The sequence below is a fragment of the Agelaius phoeniceus genome, chromosome 3, assembly GCF_051311805.1.
Source record: "Agelaius phoeniceus isolate bAgePho1 chromosome 3, bAgePho1.hap1, whole genome shotgun sequence".
Taxonomy (NCBI): domain Eukaryota; kingdom Metazoa; phylum Chordata; class Aves; order Passeriformes; family Icteridae; genus Agelaius; species Agelaius phoeniceus.
The window spans coordinates 73,636,681-73,654,889 of NC_135267.1; the positions used below are offsets into that span (position 1 = coordinate 73,636,681).

Here is an 18,209-nt window from a genome sequence, read left to right on the forward strand (position 1 = left end):
CTAAAGGGAAGTGGTCTGGAATATTTAAATAATGGTAATGAAATTATCCACTAATGTACATCTGTGTATAATTATAGCTTTCTAAACTCAAATTGAGTACTCTTAAATTTCTCATGGAATACCATAATGTCTTGTTGTATATGAGTAGAAATGCTGTGAAAAATGTTTGAATCCTGCTTTGAATTTGAACTACCTCATCCTTTCCCTGCAGCAGAGCAGCTGCAAATGTGTAACCAATCATTTCCTGAAACAATTTTTTTGAGTCTAGTTCACAGAAACTAGACTCAGAGAAGCTTGCTGTTGCATCTTCAACATGTCTCAAATTCAGTCTTCCAGCTAGTCTTAATGGAGTGAGTGAGTAGAGCAGGGCAAGAAAAGTGAGCTGTAATAGCAAGGTTTGTCAGTGATGTGGGCTTTCTGAGGCATGCAGAGCTTGCAGTGTCCTGAAAGAAAAAGTTGCAGCAACTCTGTGATTGATCAGCCTAAAAAAATCCACCCCACCTTCAGATTAGTCAATTTACCATAATGAATTGTGCAAGGTTATGGCTGCAAGGAATGTTTTAACAAAATGTTAAATAAATGTGCATCCCTTAGTTTCAGAGCTCTGGGAATAGCAAAGGTATTTAGAGAATTGAATTAAAAAATTAATGTACATTTATTTGTTATGTTAAAAATATTACCGTAGTATTATTGTAATATTTCCCACTGAATTGACTTGAAAGGTTGCAATTTTGTTTCTTTGCATGTCTTCCCACTAATTTCTGATTCAGTAGCAGAAGCAGTGACATGATGTGTAAAATTAAAATATGCCAAATCCCTGCAACACTTGCATTTTAGCTGGTGTGCACTTATTTTCTTGTTGATATGTGTCCTGGCCTAAGAAAATAACTGCACGAGCAATGCCTACAAAGGTTTTATTCTAGTGGTGTTCTTTGTGCATCTAATGTGTGGTCAATGTCTCTGCTAGCTGGCAGCCACGTTTTTATTTTTCAATAACTTCAAAGTGGTTGTCCACGTGCATTTACATACCAAGTTGTAGCCTGAAATTGTCAGCTCTTTTTAAAAATGTCAGGAAAATATTATTTTAAAGTATTAGTAGTATTTTAATGTAGAAAAATACAGTAGCCTTTTCTTTTTAATTTTTATTCATTAAATCTCCCTCTTGTGCTCTCATGATGAAAGAGCTGTGCCTCCTCTTAAGCAGTTTAAGTTGCTTTCAATCTTCCCTTAAGCTTAGCTTTCTGTATGAATGAGTTTTGTCAGTGCCAGCATTGTTGTCTTTTACCAAGAGGATTACTCCTCAAAAGCAAGTGGCCTTTTAATATCACATTAGAAGTTGGCAAGGCAAGCTGAAAAAGCAACTCTGTGGTGATGGCAACATGGTAATGCCATTTGAACATATGATGGATTCCTATATAGCACCAAATTATTATGCTGAAGCACTTTGCAATCAATGATATAAAGAAACTGGGTGTTTTTATGCCTGTGATTTCAATAACTGCTTTCATCTCTTTTCCTGTTCTCAAGTTCTTGCTAAGGATGTAACAGCTTGTTTGCACCTAAAAGGTAGGGGTTTGCCACATGTACCTTCCAAAGTCTTAATTGGATGAAAGTTACTGCTTACACCAGAGTATCAGTTTTAACTGAGTTGCTGATTTTAGAGCCACTAAGTCCTAATCTAGGGCACAAAGTTCAAGGTAAATATCCCTTAATGCCCCATACTCTCCCATCAAAATACTGTTTTATAAGGAGTTGTAGGAGGCAAGGTGAGCATCAAGCAATATGCAGTGGCAACTTCCATCGTGGCAGCTTGCCTCACCTCAAAATGTCTGAAGGCTGTACCAAGTAGTTTCCTGAAAGGGTGACATTTATAAGAATTCAAAATGGCATTTAACTGTGAGATTTCTGAATCTAACTTTGCTTTGGCAGTTTGTTTATTTTATAAAAAACAAAACACAACAGCAACAAAATCCAAAGTGGCAAAACTTGATAAATAATTACTCTCAATGGCACATGCACCTTACCTAGAAGGATTAATGTGAAGGCAGAGTTTTACCCCAAAGACTTAAAGGGAGTGGGACAGTGAAGAAGTACTCAATAGTTTGTTTTGTTTAATTACAGGAGAAACCGTTGCATTATTACTTGTATTATTATTTCTACTGTTTAGCAGATGTTTTACATTTATTTTTCAACTTATGTGTTTTTTAGACTCATTACAGTCATCTGGAATAGTAAAGAGCTTCATTGAACTTTGCAGATACCATTGATACTTGGATTTCAATGTTTCTGTAGTGTCTTTAAAATGGTGCACAAAGCCAAATAATGAGTGAAATACAACTTTCTCAAAATACAGAAAGCATATAGTTCACTGTGCTGGCGGGACTCAGTGCACAGTGACATATAATTTCCCTCATCAGTGTGAGTCATAAACATTTTCTTGAAATGTATTGTGTGGTTTTGGGAGTGTGCTTTTGTGTTGGTGTGGGTTTTCTTTGGTTTTCTTCATTGTTGTTGTCCTACAGCTTTCTCTAAGCAGGGGTATCAGTTGAGGTCCACAAGGCCCAGTAGCCCAAAGCATGTACCAACATAAGGACATGTAGTATAAGAACCTGTTAAAATTCCTTCTCTCTAGGATCCTTGATGCATGATGCTATGAAAAACATGCACATACATATATATATATATATATTAGTACTCAGAGTAGTACTCAGTTTTTAACTGATTTAACTGTATTTCTTGGGTGGGGGGGTGGGGGAAGCATCTGTATTTAGCTTTTCATTTCAGTATTTTAGAAATATGTTGCCTTTTTCAACATATTTCTAAATATTAGTGCCAATTTAGCACTTAGTGACTTAAGCTGAATTTACATTGGAAAGTTCTGGGATGCCTGGGGACAAGCTGAAATGGTATCATTTGTGGTTGAAATGTTCCCCAGCATAACTTAGGTCTGTTCCAGCTACTTACTGTTCCATCAAAGAATTCCCCAGATGTGGCTTAGGAGCTGGGACAGCAGAGATATTTTCCAGTATGCACTTCATACACCATCACCCTGCTCTGGAGACTCTGGCAGATTCCTGTAAGAGATGAGAACTGTTCTGTACTGCTTGGCTTCAGTGCACTCAGTGATTAGTACAGGCATAGTGTTGTATCTTCTTGCATGTTGTAGTAAAGGTCTTTTTCTCAGGATAGTGCCAATATAACTGGTTTTATGGATGGGACTCCTTTGGTGCAGATTTAAAAAAAGGAAACAGAATTTCTTTTGGCAAGTGTGCAAGAACAACAGAAGCTGATGGCACTTAAATCAATTGGCTAAGTGTAGTGTACAAATTGGCATACAGTCCATGCAGTTGCTAGTTTTTGTTTTAAAGTTAGCCTCTTCTCCACTTCTTCCAAATGCATAATGGGGTAATTCCAGCTTCATATTTTGTATTTTTGTGGTGATAAGAATGCAAAAGTGTGGTGGTCAGGGTTTTTTTTTTTTTCCTGTTGAAAGGAAAATGAGATTTATAGGTTCAAAATAAATGTTGGAAATTGGAGGAGGGTGTTGGTGAAACTATTTGCCCCCCGCCCATCTAAATCATCAATATCTCTGCAATCACAAATCCAGCAGAGTTGCCTGTGAAGCCCAGAATAAACTCCCATTATATTAACACAGAAAATATTTTTGAAGTATTTTTCCAATAGTAGGGATGTCATTCTGGATATAATTGCTAGATAACCTGATTTCTCTTTTCAAAGAACTTTGTTTAGGCTGTTCCTTGTTAGAGCAGGGATTTCTTCAGGTCTTGCTTAACCTTTTTGCCCATGTAGCTCCTTGGAACATAACTGACTAAAAAAGAATTCTATCTTTTTCCATCTTTCCTAATAATTTCCTTTTTTTTTTTTCCAAAGAAGAATTTTTACATAAATTAATTGCAAAAGTCTGACTCAATTTTTATTGTGTTTTTCAAGAAATTAAAAGAATAATCATTGTTTCTCTTAAAATCCTTGTTTTCTTGGACCACTCTAAGTTTAAAATCTGGAAAACCAAGTTTACTTTGAAGACACAAAACTAAATTAAGATTATTTTAAAGATTATTTACTTTTTTTTCAGGAGGACCCAAATGATATCGACCCCAAAAGGAAAGAAGTGCGTGGCAATGATGTGGAGGACAAGGCACAAAGTGTGGAGACACTACCTCCCGGTACTGCAGTAAGATTTGTTATGAAAGATCCATAGCCATAAAACATTTATCAGTGAAAGCCATAAAACACTGCACTTGTTCTGATTCTAATAATTCTTTGTAGTTTGAAAGTGCTAGGATTATTTTAGCAACATGTACTTCTTTGTGCTTGTAGCTTCAGCATCCTTAAATCTCACCTGCTTCACTGCTCCTTTGAGATAAAATAGGCAGTGTGGTTCTTTGCTAGTATGTTTGTATTGTCCTTCAGTAGGTTTGAGATACTGTAAAAGCCTCTGGTACAAAAGTAGTCCATTTCTCTTGGTGGATGATGCTGGCAGGCAACAGACAAGTCACCTTGGGACTGTTATTTTGACTGAAGATTCAGCCAAGGTTCATACATTTTTAGATTTATTTCTAGCTTTTGATTTGGCAGATTTTCCTAACTGTGCTGCTGGTGTACTTTATTTTTTTTCCTCATGCTTGCTTAGTATTTGTCACATGCTGGAAAATAACAGAGCAATGTGATTTTTATTTTGTTTGAGTGAAATCCTCAAGCCTTGAGGATGAGTTAGGAAAACTAAGTGTTAAGGAATCTTCATTTCATGTAAATGTTTCCATAAACTTCTTTTGCCGCTTAACCGTTTCACATCAAGGAGATTTCATATATAGCTACAATTGACAACCTAAAGCATACAGAAAAATGAAAATTGAATTTGAATTTTTTACACAATTGAAGTTTAACCTGTGACAAGGACAACTACTGATGAGATAGCATCACAGGTTTTGCTTCTCTTCTATGAATCCTTGTGTTTTGCTTACAAATATGTCTGGCCAAACATTTGAAATACTATGAGTTCTTGCAGAAAGAACTAACCCAGGCAAGCTTTCTTTTAAGCAGCTGGGAACTCCCATCCCCACGAACATGTGAGGCATGATTTTTCTTTTTCAGTCATAAGTTCTTTGCTATTGATGCCTTTTTTTCTGTATCCATTGGCCTACCTAAACTTAGCCACTCCTTGGAGAAGGGAAATAAGACTGGTTATCTATGTCTACTTTTTTGGCAAAGCCTTTACTTCGTGTATGTATTGAGAAATAAATCTCCAAAAGTTGAAGAGCTTGGCTTATTTAAGTTGGTTTCTGGCAGATATTTTCAGTTATTTGTTCTGCTTAACAGACCTGTCTACAAATTTTGTTTCTGGTGTTAGATCAGCCAATTTTGCACCTTCCAGCAGTTCTTATTTCCCTTTTTTTGAATGTTTATGTATTCTGGACCAAGGTTTATCCTTTCCTAGTGGCCTTAAATAGCCTGTTTGAGTATTAAAGGGAGTGGGAAGTGTCACAGGTTGAAAGGGAGAGCTATCAGAAGCTGGAAGGGTTGAAACTAGAGGTAAGATTAAGTGTGCAGTAGAGCAGGTCATGGCTTTTTTCATTTCATATGTTGATTAGTAGTCTCTTATGGCCTGATGTAACAGACTGGAGAATTGTTACTGCAAAGTAGTATTAGAGTCTGGAATTAAACATCAAAGATGTCACAGAACTATACACCCTTTAATAATTTTTTTTTATTTTCAGTTCATATAGGCAAACTTCTGAATTTTTGTGGCAGTGAAGCTTGGTATTCATATTTCTGCAGATTCTTTGCATTGTTTTAAAACTTTGATACTAATTTGCAGGATAGTCTAGACAAATTTAATATATAAGTGAGTTTTGATGTTACACTGTTAACACTACCGTTGAAGTTTAGTTACTTAATTAAATCTTTCATCAATTGTGTTTGGATTACTGAATGCTGTTCCTTAAATCATGACTATTAAACTGGATGTTTTCCTGTTTTTACTGTAGGGAAAGTTCGGTGGCAAGACTTTGATCAGGATGCCTATGTTGGTGCTACTGTGGTGCGATCGGGCCAGGATCCCTACGCACGGAATAAATTCAATCAGGTGGAGAGTGACAAACTGCGAATGGACCGCAGCATTCCTGACACTAGGCATGATCAGTAAGTGCCAAACTGAGCCATCTTGGCTTGGATTAGCCTTTCTGTATTTATTGCTCTTGAGCTGCTTTTTCTGAAGCAGGACTTTCCAGCTTTAGAAAGGCCAGTAGCAATAAACTCCCTGATCCTTGAACAGTGGGTTAAGGAACAATAAATCTTTTTCAAGTTTTTCTGTTTCCAGGACTTGCATCAGCATGTACTATATATCCAAACTGGTGCTGCATTTCAGTCTTTCTTTTTTCCTATTTATCTGGTAGCATTTCTTGGTTTCTATGTTTGTAAGTCTCTTTCAAAGTGAAGATGATCAAACAGTGGAGCAGGTTGGCCAGAGAGGGTGTGAAGTCTCCAGGCTTAGGGTTATTCAAAGCCCGGTGCAGAGCCTGCTGTAGCAGGCACTGCTTCAAGGGAATTTGAGCTCAGAGATCTCCAGGGCCACTTTGGATCTCAGTCACTCTGTGATTCTGTTTGTATGTGATGATTGTCAACTCTAAACCTAAAGGAATCAATTTAGTCACATCAGGGTAAACATAGGACAGAATTATACTTCAGGCTGCTTGTGCAGTTTCAGGAAACAGTACAGTTCACAGTAAGGAAGGATATTACTTACTATTTATTGGTTAGAGAAGACCTTCTTCGTTTTAAAAAGGATTTAATAACTTGCATGAGTCTTGCTTAAAAAAAAGTTGCTCATTAGGACTTTGTTACTTGAAAATACAAAACCAGGTTTGGTTTGGTTTGGTTTAAAAACTAGGCAAGCCAGTCTTGAAACATATTATTAGCCAACCATATGTGTGGGTAATTTGCCTAGCTAATTCTACAGTTAGGATGAATGTACATTCACAGATTTGTAAGTAGAAGAAGCAAAAAAAGACCCCAGAAGAGGAAAGAGAACAGGAAGATTCCTGTTGTCTCCCATAAAGCTCTTTAATCAGAAATGGCCTAGTGAAGAAAATTTGTGTAGAAACTCAGTCATTTCTGAAATCCCTTGTATAATAGTGTGGGTTTAGGTTTCTTTATGCAAAGTAGTTGCAGATGGGGTAAAGCAAGTAATTTGTTGCTAATTGCATGTCAAAGTAGGAAGAATATGATGTTTCACCTGTTGTCAAGAAAGCAGTAAAAAGCTCAATGTCTGTGATGTTGTACTGAGGAGTTTAAAATTACTTTTGAGTTTTCCTCATAGCATATACTTTTTTCCACAAGAAATGTATTCTAACTTTTTAGATCAGGTATTCTTTTCCAAGAGATCCAACTCAACTCTCAAATTTTAGAAGTTTCTATGACTCAGATATGCTGAATTTGGAATTTTTTATATATCTAATAACCTTGGGTGGGGGGGGGGGGGGAAGGGGCATGTCTCTAAAGACAAAGGCTATCTGTTGAGAATAACTTAAGTTAGAGAGATATCCAGAGATAAATTATATTACAATGGTTATTTCTTTTAACTGTTAGTCTTGTTATTATATGCTGGCTTGCTTAAGTGTTTCCACTAAACAGAGCTGGAAAAGAACCCAGAAAGAGATATGTTACTGGGACAGGCTATATCTGAGCTGGGATTATTACTTAGACTGTGCCATGGAGCAGATTTAAGTGCTTATCAGTCTGTGAATAATCATCTTTTAAAGAAAAAATGAACCAAACAGTAAAACAAACTGAAGCAATCATTCTTACAAGCTGTTCTTAATGAGTTCCCTGCCACGCTGCATTTAATTTTCATTCTATTTTGGGAAGACCTTTCACTGCAAAAGCTGAAAAAGCTGCATGAAATATTTTTTTGGGAAGTGTGCAATGGAAAGAACAAAAGCAATAGCCATAGGAAGAAGACTATCTGAGCACAAGACACTTTGAAGCATGTTAGTTTCTCATAAAATTGAAGGCAACTGGGTTGAGATTAAGATCTCTTGTGGAGCTGTTGCAGTCTTCTTTAAGGAAAGAAACCTGGGTGAGAAAATACTTTGTTTCTTCTTAAATAACTTGTTATTAATTGTATTGATGTGTCCAAGAGGCTCGTTGACTTAAAAAAATTACATAGCAGAATTTTTTAATTGCTGAAATTTTCTAGACTGTTTAGAAGCAGTTTATCAGGATTCTGCATTACATATGTAGATGTGAGTGTAGCTATGCATCTTTTTAATACTATATTGTTAAGTCTTTATTTACATCATGCAAACTTTTACTAGCAGGAAGACAAAAGTTTTCCTTGTGCTTTTTGTGAAAGCATGCCAGCAGTACCACCAGACACTTTTGGTACACTCATTTTAACTGCTTGCCTTTTTTTTAAGCAAAAGGAAGAAGGGAGAAACAGGCAGATACAACATAAGAAAGGAAATGGAGAGAACTCTGAGCAGGAACATGGATTCTCACTCCAGCTGATGCTCACAAACTACCACTTGGGCTGATGCTCACAACAACTCTAAGAAACCTCTGTGTTTCCTTTCATTTTAAGTTAGATTTGGGAAATCCAGAAAGTGACAAGTGGGTGTCACAGTTGTAATAGCAACTCATAGAGCTGTCCTTCTGTCAGAGTAAAATAGTTTCCCAAGGGGGATAAAGGATTAAATACCCCATGGTTTTTGTGGACCAATGTTCCCCATGTATGCTTTGGACTAGTGATTTCTGATCACATCTTCTAATTGATGTGATGTGATGATTTTTGGGAATTACTTTCAAGTACTATAGCTGCACTGAACTGTTTTCTTTGTCATTCGGCACCTATTAGAAGCTTCTGACCTCACGCTTAAGTTTTATTCTTAAGTAGAGAAGAAATAAACTTTCCTGTGCCTTTAGTACCAGTTGAAATGAATATTCTCCTTGCACTGGTTAAAATGTATATTTCTGCCAAAAAGTGGTTTCAAACAAATCGGAGGTTCTTGGAAAAATTGTTAATTAAATGAACCAGTCCAAATCACTGGGGGAAGGAATGTACTTTTCATGTTTTAACTGATTTTACTGACCTATGTTAAAAATTGAAGGTCTTGATTGAAATTTTCAGTTCAAGTTCTGTCTTAAATAAATGTATTTTTTTACTCTGCATATAAAATTGAAGTGCTGCAGCTTAAGGAGACAAAGGTTAATCTTTGTGCCAAAAATAATGACATTGTTTCTTTGGTTTGAATTTTAACTGTGGCCCTGTTGACACAGCAGAGTAGGAGGAAGACTGATACTGAGTCAGTTAAAGCAGGGATTTATGAAGAGCTGAAAACAGTGATACTTGGTGAAACATTCCTCCAGTTTTATTTGGATGACTAGAAGTCTTATTTCTCCCTCAGAAATACACAGTAGTGCTCTTCTCTTGAGTTTTCTTAAAATTGAGAGGCTTCATTGCCTTGAGTAATTCTCCCTAATATGTGATCTGGCTCAAGTGCTCTCTTCTGCAAAGAGATCAATATAAGTTTAATGTGACTTTTTAATTATTCTAATGCAAGTGCTTCGTGTGATAACTGTGTGCACAGTAGCTCTGTCCTCTGTGGGTAATTTGAAAGCTAGCAGGATGAAGAATATCTTCTTTGGCACCAAAGACTTTGAGTATAATAATTACACATCTTTTAGCTGTCTAGATGAATTGCCAGAAGCTCACACTAGAGGAGCTGCTCTATATTTTTCAGGAATACAGGCATTTGAGATTTATTTGTTCCATGCAGGGCTCTAGTGACAAAGCCATCGTGTACACCCACCACAAAGCCAGAGACGCCCCTGCTAATCTGACACAGCGGTTGCAGGCTTGGCATAGACTCTGCTTTTGTGCAGAGCCAAGTGAGGTCACTGCAGCATGAGAATGTTTTGTTTCATGCAGGCACTAATGTGTGTGACACTGTGCTGGTGTTGTATCAAAAGTACCACAGGTGCTTGGGCTTTTGTAGAGTGGGGCAGGGGAAGAAGCACATTACTGCTTGCTCTCTGATTCCAAGAAGGTGGAGGTTGTATTGTTTTTGGTGCATGTTGCAGATGTTTAATTGGGTGTGGAGTGGGCTTTTATACAGGCAGAAGCCTAGTTTTAGAAGTGTGGGTGGCAAACTTCTCTTAAATACTGGTCTGATTAATACTGCACAGAGTACAGAAATTGAATTGCTGAAATAAGTACTGAAATCGCTGAATTTGCTACAGGTGTATGCTAGTTGGGTTTATTCTTTCTGAAGACAGCTAGGCCTGTTAAAATTCTACCCTTAATTAAAGGGCATGGAAGAAATACATCACTGGTGTGTGTCACTGCACAAATGGCAATTTGTGACAAGTCATTATTGTGACTTGTCACATTGTAATGCTTTTGGCATAAACTCAATATACATTGTTTTCTAGAACTGTTAGTTTCTAATACAATAAGCATAACATCTTTTTAGGTTTATTTTATTAGATGAAATAGCTTAACTGTATGTAGTCCTGAAGGAAACATTTTGGGATTTGCTTCTTTTTGCTTATTATATTAATTTCAGGTTTCTAGAGGTGATGAAAAATGAGTTGACATAGATAGAATATTTATTATCCTTATGGTTTGGAAGGATATGGTTCTGTCTTTAGTTGGCTCAGCATTGTCACAGCTAGCTCTGTTTTTCACATTCTGAATATTCATGATCCTTACAAATTCTCATTAGAATAGAAAACTAGTTTTATCTATGAGTATGGCCAGGATGTTACAGGAGCTTTAAAAATAAAGGGAGAAGTGGACACATGCCATTCTAAAGAAGAAAGATGTGGTGAACCATGCATTTTCGTTGAAAATATGCATATTGCCTTGGATGTATTGAATGCTTTTATTGTAAAAGAAGGGCTCTGGTTTCATACTCAGCTGCACAAAAGACATTTGACATAGTGCAATGATGATTGTCTGGTAACTTGTCTGAACCTGCCCATATCTGCCTCTGACTTTTCAGTCTTTTGTGTACTAAAACAGCTGCCAAAAGCATCAAAAGACAGGTTGATGATAATCTCACTTGAAAACAAGCTATTTAGTTCTTCTTAGGCCATGTGTCTGAGTTTAATCAATAAATGCTTTGCGATGAAGGCAGTCTCCCAAGCCTGGGATGCAGAAGTTAGGTTGAACTGACAAGGTTTTATTTCTTTCAGGTGCCAGCGGAAACAGTGGCGGATAGACTTGCCAGCCACTAGTGTGGTGATCACCTTCCATAACGAGGCAAGATCTGCTTTGCTTCGAACTGTTGTCAGGTATGCACAAGAGAGACAAATTTTTCTTTAAGGCCATTCATTTCTGTCAGCTTGTGATAAGAATGGGAAGCAACAACCCATTATTGAACTATACTGAACTATTTGAAGAGGAAAAGGTAAGTTTTAATTTCATTGAGATCTTCAGTTCTTACATCCTGAAGTAGTTGATGTTAAACAAAATTGCTCACCTCAACTAAAATGCATGAAAGTATGGGACTGATATTCAGATGGTGTTTGGAGGCTGGCTGTTCCAAGAACAAGTCAGAGTAGATGGATTCCCAAGTGTTATTTGACTCAAAGATATCTGCAAAAGTTCCTTGTTGGACATTGTCTAATGCACTGATTTCTGGGGGCTGGAATAGTGGGGGTGGGGGAGTTAGGGAGGCAGGGAAGAAGGAACACACAAAATTATACATGTGCCTCTTTTCATGCTTTTTGTAAGAGCAGGCCATCAGCTGTTGTTGAAAGGAACATCCTGGGCTGGGTTCTACTGCAGCTTAACTAAGTAACTGCTTGTCTGACATTATTTTGGAAAATTAACACTGCTGTAATGATTTTTTGTTTTGGTCTGTTTCAGTGTCCTTAAAAAAAGTCCATCACATCTTATTAAGGAAATCATACTAGTGGATGACTACAGTAATGATCGTAAGTACTTTTATAGGATCCTACCTTACTGTGCTTATTCTGGTAAGATTTCCTGATGCTGATAGATCAGTCAGTTGAGAATAGGACACATGAATAAGAATTGGCAGAGACTTGGCCAAGTTTTAACTCTTCCATATCTGTCATTGTGGAAATGTGAAGTCTCTATAAATATTTCCAGTATATCTTGTCCTTCAGCTAACAGGAAATAATAAGAGTGTATTTTTAAAAAGAGCTTTTTCATAGTATGTTATCTTAAATAAAAATAAAACCCATGGTGTTTGCAACAAATATTTTTGTAGTGCTGTTTTAAAAGGATGCCTGTCTCCATCAGTCTCTCAGAAAAAATCTTACTGAACCTAAAATAAGTCAATGTCTTGTAGGTACTAGTGTATCATGACAGTTTAACCAATTGAAATGGACCTCAGAGTCATATTTCTTAGAAGAAGCTAATATATATATTTGCATTAATACTGTTACTAATACTAGCTTAGGTCAGGTTTGTCTTAATGTTGGTTAGAAAGTGAGCTTTCTTATAGGCAAAGAAAGCAGTTTATTTAATCTTATGGAAGTTTTTTCTCTCTATGTAATGTAGAAACTGTCTAACGTAAGCAAAGAGAAAATAGTTAAATAAAATTATTTCAAGACTGTAAAATTAAGCTAGCTTTAAGTAACATGGTGAAGGTAGTAATTTCTTAGCCTGGTAATTTTTCTTTATTTCTTGTGAGATGAGTAACTATTTATGAACACAAACATTTTCACCTACAAAACTTTTGGTTTTTTTGAAGATGGCCTCTCTTCTGGTATACAAATGTTGGATGCAAAACTGGTTCTGATCACTTGATTTTTTTTCTTTATTTTTTAAATTCTTAAACTTATTATTGGGGTTTTTTTTTAAGCTGATGATGGGGCTCTCTTGGGAAAAATTGAAAAAGTACGGGTTCTTCGGAATGATCGGCGAGAAGGTAGGCTTAATTTTAAGGAAGTAAGATACAAGTTCCACTGTGTTGCTTTATCTGTTAGTTTTCATCAAGTCTTTTAAAGGAACATTCTTCTCTACTTGCCTTATTGGAAGAGAGATCTTCACTTTATAAATCTTCTAGTAGAAGGAATAAAACAAAACATAATTGTGCAGGTAAAAACAGTAATTGTAATTGTTTCCATATTGTTCTGTGCACAATTGCCCATTGTTGGCTTTTACAGTGTGAGCTTCCTTCAGGAATTGCATTTAATCTTCAACCTTTCCTTTCTCTTCCTGCACTGAATACTTAGTTAAGCTGCTTCCATAGTACACAAGGTCTCACTGTAAAATGTATCTGTGTTTGAAATGATGCAGCTTAAAAGTAGCCGTCTTTTTTTGCTGGTTCTCTTATTATATATCATTTTATGGGTTTAGTTGATGGACAGCCAGACAAACAACTTGCTTTGACTAGAGGGTTTGAGGAGCCAGGAGGGCTGGGACCAAGTATGCTGGTTTTTCTGAAGCCAGTTTGCCCTGTAACAAATTTGTCTTACATTTGTGTTTTCTTCTACGTTGCTTTGTAAGTTGTGGTGTCACATCACTGAGCCCTTCAGTCAGCAGTTCACTGACGGTGGAGTTTATAAAGTATTAGATGCAGGCAACTGTTATCTACAGCTGTTTGAAATAATAACTGAGATTTGACAGTTGAAATAGCTGACTGAATTAGCACATATGTCCTTGCTAATTTTTATAAGCTGCATCTTCTAGACTGCTGGCCTGGCCTGGGGAAGAGCTGGAATCATTAGATTGTCAGGAACTGGAAACTAAATATGTGTTATCCCATAATTAAAGTTAGTGCAATAACTGATGGGTTCTTAGTGTTTAAATATTTTGTTTGGAATATACTTGTGAACAAAGGAAAGCAAGTCTTTTATGACTTGCCATGGTTGCCAGGTTCTGAGTAAGTTAATGTCATTTTTCAGTGTATCACTTGAAGATGGAGATAGCAGTAAGGAAAAAAACAGAATGAAGTAACACATTTTTGATGTTTGTTTTTTTAGTAATTTTAAATATTGATTTGCAATGCATATACAAATACATGCTTAGGAATGTGCATCCGTATATCTGAAAATTGAATATAATTTGACAAATCTATTATGTCAGAAGAGCACAAATGTTTGCAGATAGAATGCAGAGTATTAGTTTGTATCTTTGTGAGATTAAGATTGAATATTGCACAAACAAATTGAAATTTAAGAGAATTAGTGAATGTGTAGTGTGCTAAGAGTGGATCAGTAGTATGAATGATAAAGGAAAGCAGTGTGTTTTACAGCAAAAGTTGACGTGAAGAGATGGTGTCAGTGAAGGGAGTGACATAAACTGCTGTTCTTTCAAAAATAAATATTACTGGCTATTAGTCTCATCTCTAGTACCAGAGTTTGTTATGGGAACAGATGTGTTTTAGGGTGTGGTAGTCTACAGAATAAATGTTCAGTGGAACCTTTTCAGCTCTATTCATTATAAGCCTGAATGTGGTTGTGGAGGACTCAATGACCAAAGTGCTCACATCCATTTTTTTAAACTCTGAAATTAGAAACACTGTTGTGTGTTTTCTATAGAATTAGAGTAAGACAGTAGGCTCTTCAACAATATTATTTAGAAATAATAAGCTCTGGAGGGAGCAATTTGAGAAATTAAAAAAAGTATAGCAATAGTGCTGGAGGAATGGTTTGATGTGGAAAATCTGAACAGCACAGATTCAAAGGGTGAAATTAAGGCACCAGCACTAAGTCTGTGAGGTACAGTTAGGTGTCAGTGTGCCACAGACAAAATGTAAAATGTTGGATAGCCATGGCGCAGCATGTATCTGGAACTGTGCTCACACTTGAAATAAGAGATAGGAAAAGGATCTTGATGGGGCTGTTATTGAATGTTGGTCAGAGTAAACAAGCTTTTCCTCTTAAGCATCTTGTGTTCTGTTGGCATAGTCATGTTTTGCATATTTATTTTGTAAAGGGAGGAGTAAGTAACAGGCTTGACTCTTTTATAGTATTTCTGTTGGGGGAGGAAAATGCCTGAAGAAACCAGAACAGATTTAGTGGGAAACAATAAAGAAAGAAAGAAAAAAAACCAAAACAACAAAACAAAGCTAAAAAAGAAAAAAAAAAAAACAGAACAAAACAGACTTGGCTTTGGTCTCACATGACAAAAAGAAATCAATGAATTTTTGAATAGTAGTAGAAAAAAGTAGGGAGGAAATTTGCAAAGGAATGGGAGGAAGCTTGCTATATGTATATATAGCAAGGGACTTTAAGGATTGGTGAGGTCATCCAGTGAACAGATTGTAAAAGAAAAGGAAGGAAAGGAGCAGGGTAAATCAGTGAGAGTATCTATCTAATCGAGACATAAAGAGAAGAACCTTTTGGTTTTGCCAGAAGTTTCTACCTAAAGATATCTATTCAGAACAGACAAACCCCAAACAAACTGCAAAACAAGAGAATGGCTGTAGTCACAGAGAAAGACAAATGGGTTGGGGTAAGGTTCTCCAATGGGAATTAATGAAGCATGGTTATTTCTTGAAGAAGTTCATAGAAGACTGTACAGACTCTGGTAAGTACTAAGATGGGGGTTGGCAAAAAGGTGGGGAGGGTAAGTTAATTATGGTGCTTTCCTTAGTTGCATACCAGAACTTGAGGAGGCATACCTGTTTTCAGATCCAATCTTAAGATTTATTGGTGTAAATACCACTTTGAGTAATACAGATCCATCTGTATTTGTGTATCACTTGTTTTGAAAAGGTACTTTTCTTCTTCTGCTTAAATCAGATGGAAACTTGCAGAATGCAGTAGGCTGGGCACTTGCAGGCGGTTTGGTGTGAAGTCATTTCACTGAATTCTTAATGAGCATCTGATTTTGATAATGGAGCTTGTGTATTTGCCCTGTATGAGTAATTTAACTGACTACTAACTTAGAATGCAATAGTTTCTTGCTGCTGTTGATTGTTTTCCCCAGGAAGTACTTAAAACTTTCCATCTTTACTTCTCAGGCCTGATGCGCTCCCGTGTCAGAGGGGCAGATGCAGCACAAGCCAAAGTGTTGACCTTCCTGGATAGTCACTGTGAGTGCAATGAACACTGGCTGGAACCACTCTTGGAAAGAGTAGCTGAGGTTAGTAAAGAGTTGTAAAGTAATTTCCTGAAGAAGCAGCTTTTAAATTTTAAAGCCATCTGGTTTATAGTAGATTAATTTTATTCATTTTCCTAAGGAAGCTTTTTTCCCTGATTTAAGATGATGGAGATGATTGGAATGTTCTGTGATTAAAACATATTTTTGTTCATTTAATCTGTGAACACAGGAACATAAAATCTGAATATTTATTACTATCTTTGCAAGTAATTCAAATATATGCTTCCTTAGTTCTTTGGGGACTGCCTCAGTAAGCTGAAAATCTTTAGAGCAAAGTATGATTCTCCTCTACCAGTATCATCTTGATGTGATTCAGTTTACCTGAATCTTTATGCCTCATTAAAATTCAGTGTGATAATAGGAGAGAGGATGACTTGTCAAACCAAAATTCTCATGGAAACTAGCAGGAACTATAGGCTCTCAGCATCTATGAAAATTATGCTTAGTCTGATGTCCTGGAAAAGCAATTGGGAGGATTGAGAGTGAAACTATACTGTTTTCTCCAGGGGTTGGTTATACTTGTTAACTTCCTCTGGAAGAACTCAGTTGAAGTGGAAATTGAATGAAGTGTGATTCCAAAAAAGCACTGAGAAACACTCAAGACAACAGGGTTTTTATTCTTTCTTAATTGCATTCCCTTTCTGGAAAGCTAGTCTTCCAGGAAAGATTTGGTTCCAAAATGCTTCTGATCAAAATGGCTTTGCTAAGCTACTCTGTTTGGTTAATGCCCAGTTCTTCACTTATCCACATTATGGTTTCCTTTGCATTCTCCAAAAACAGAGTGGGGGAGAGGGAAGGAAGTAAACCCCATATACTCAGTGTGCCAATGAAGAAGCTATCAATTGATGACTGATTTTCTTTATTCTGTTTGGTTCTGTCATCCTTTTAGAATCATAAAATCATATAGGTTGGAAATGACATTTAAGATCATTGAGTCCAGCTGTTACCCAAGCACCTGCCAAGCCCAACCATGTCCCTGAAGTGCCACATCTACACATCTCTTAAATAAGTACCTTGAGGGATGGTGACCGCTCCACTTCCCTGGGCAGTCTGTTCCAATGCTTGACCACTCTTTCAGTAAAGAAATTTTTCCTAATACCCAATCCAAATCTCTGTGATGTAACTTGAAGCTATTTCCTCTTTCCTGTGCTTGTTATTTCTTAGAAGAGACTGATCTCCACCTTGCTGCAAACTTCTGTGAGGTAGTTGTACAGAGTCATAAACTCTCCCCTGAGACTCCTTTTTCCAGGCTAAACACCCTCAGCTCCTCCTCAAAAGGCTTGTGTTCCTTCATAGCTCCCCATTACTCTTCTCTGGACGCACTCCAGCACCTCACTATCTTGGAGTGAGGAGCCCAGAAAAGGACACTGGACTGGGGTGGTCCCAGTGGTGCTGAATACAAAGGGATGATCACTGCCCTGGTCCTGCTGGCCACACAGTTGCTGATCCAGGCCAGGATGCCATTGACCTTCTTGGCCACCTGGGCACGTGCTGGGTCATGTTCAGCTGCTGTCAGTCAGCATCCCCAGTCCTGTAGTATTGCATGAAATTGTGACCTGAGTGCAGAACCTGGCACTTTGCCTTGTTGAACCTCATAAAATTGGCAATAGCCTGTTATATTTGCCAGGTGTTCCAGAAATACTGCAAGTTGCCCAAGACACATCAGCAGTTGAAGTCCTGTTTTGGAGTAGAAATAACTAATCAGCTCAAACCTGGACACTGTTAAAGTACCTAGAGCCTAAAAAGCCCTTGAGCATGGGTACCATAGCATTTCCTCCTATTTTTTTTACCTATCTCAAGTGTTGCAGCTTCAGAAGGGTTGGGGGAATTTCTCTCTAATTATTAACTAGGAAATAAACTTGAAGGCATAAAATATATCTCTAAAAGAAGCGGAGAATGCTTGCAGCTAAAGCACTAATGAATTCAAGGACATGGGAGCTGTTTTCAGGCCTTTTGTGTAAACTACTTGAAGCATCTATTTATTGAAGAAATAAGAAGAGAAGTGGTGTTTTTGGTCAGCAAAACCCTGCATTTGGTAAGACAGTTACTTGGTAATTTTCCCATTTCTCTTCTGTATGACTTTTTGCAGGTCATACTCATTTATCTT

At 37.1% G+C, this 18,209-nt stretch overlaps 1 protein-coding gene across 2 annotated transcripts in view; it reads left to right on the forward strand.

Moving 5' to 3' along the window:
• GALNT2 (polypeptide N-acetylgalactosaminyltransferase 2) overlaps nt 1–18,209 on the forward strand; it is an 89,361-nt gene that overhangs the window by 45,055 nt on the left and 26,097 nt on the right. For both annotated transcript variants that reach the window (XM_054629533.2, XM_077175604.1), the window contains exons 2-7: nt 4,094–4,184; nt 6,006–6,159; nt 11,215–11,313; nt 11,891–11,958; nt 12,855–12,920; nt 15,963–16,084. In XM_054629533.2, coding sequence (XP_054485508.1) covers nt 4,094–4,184; nt 6,006–6,159; nt 11,215–11,313; nt 11,891–11,958; nt 12,855–12,920; nt 15,963–16,084 — 600 coding nt within the window. The remainder of the gene's footprint in view (nt 1–4,093; nt 4,185–6,005; nt 6,160–11,214; nt 11,314–11,890; nt 11,959–12,854; nt 12,921–15,962; nt 16,085–18,209) is intronic.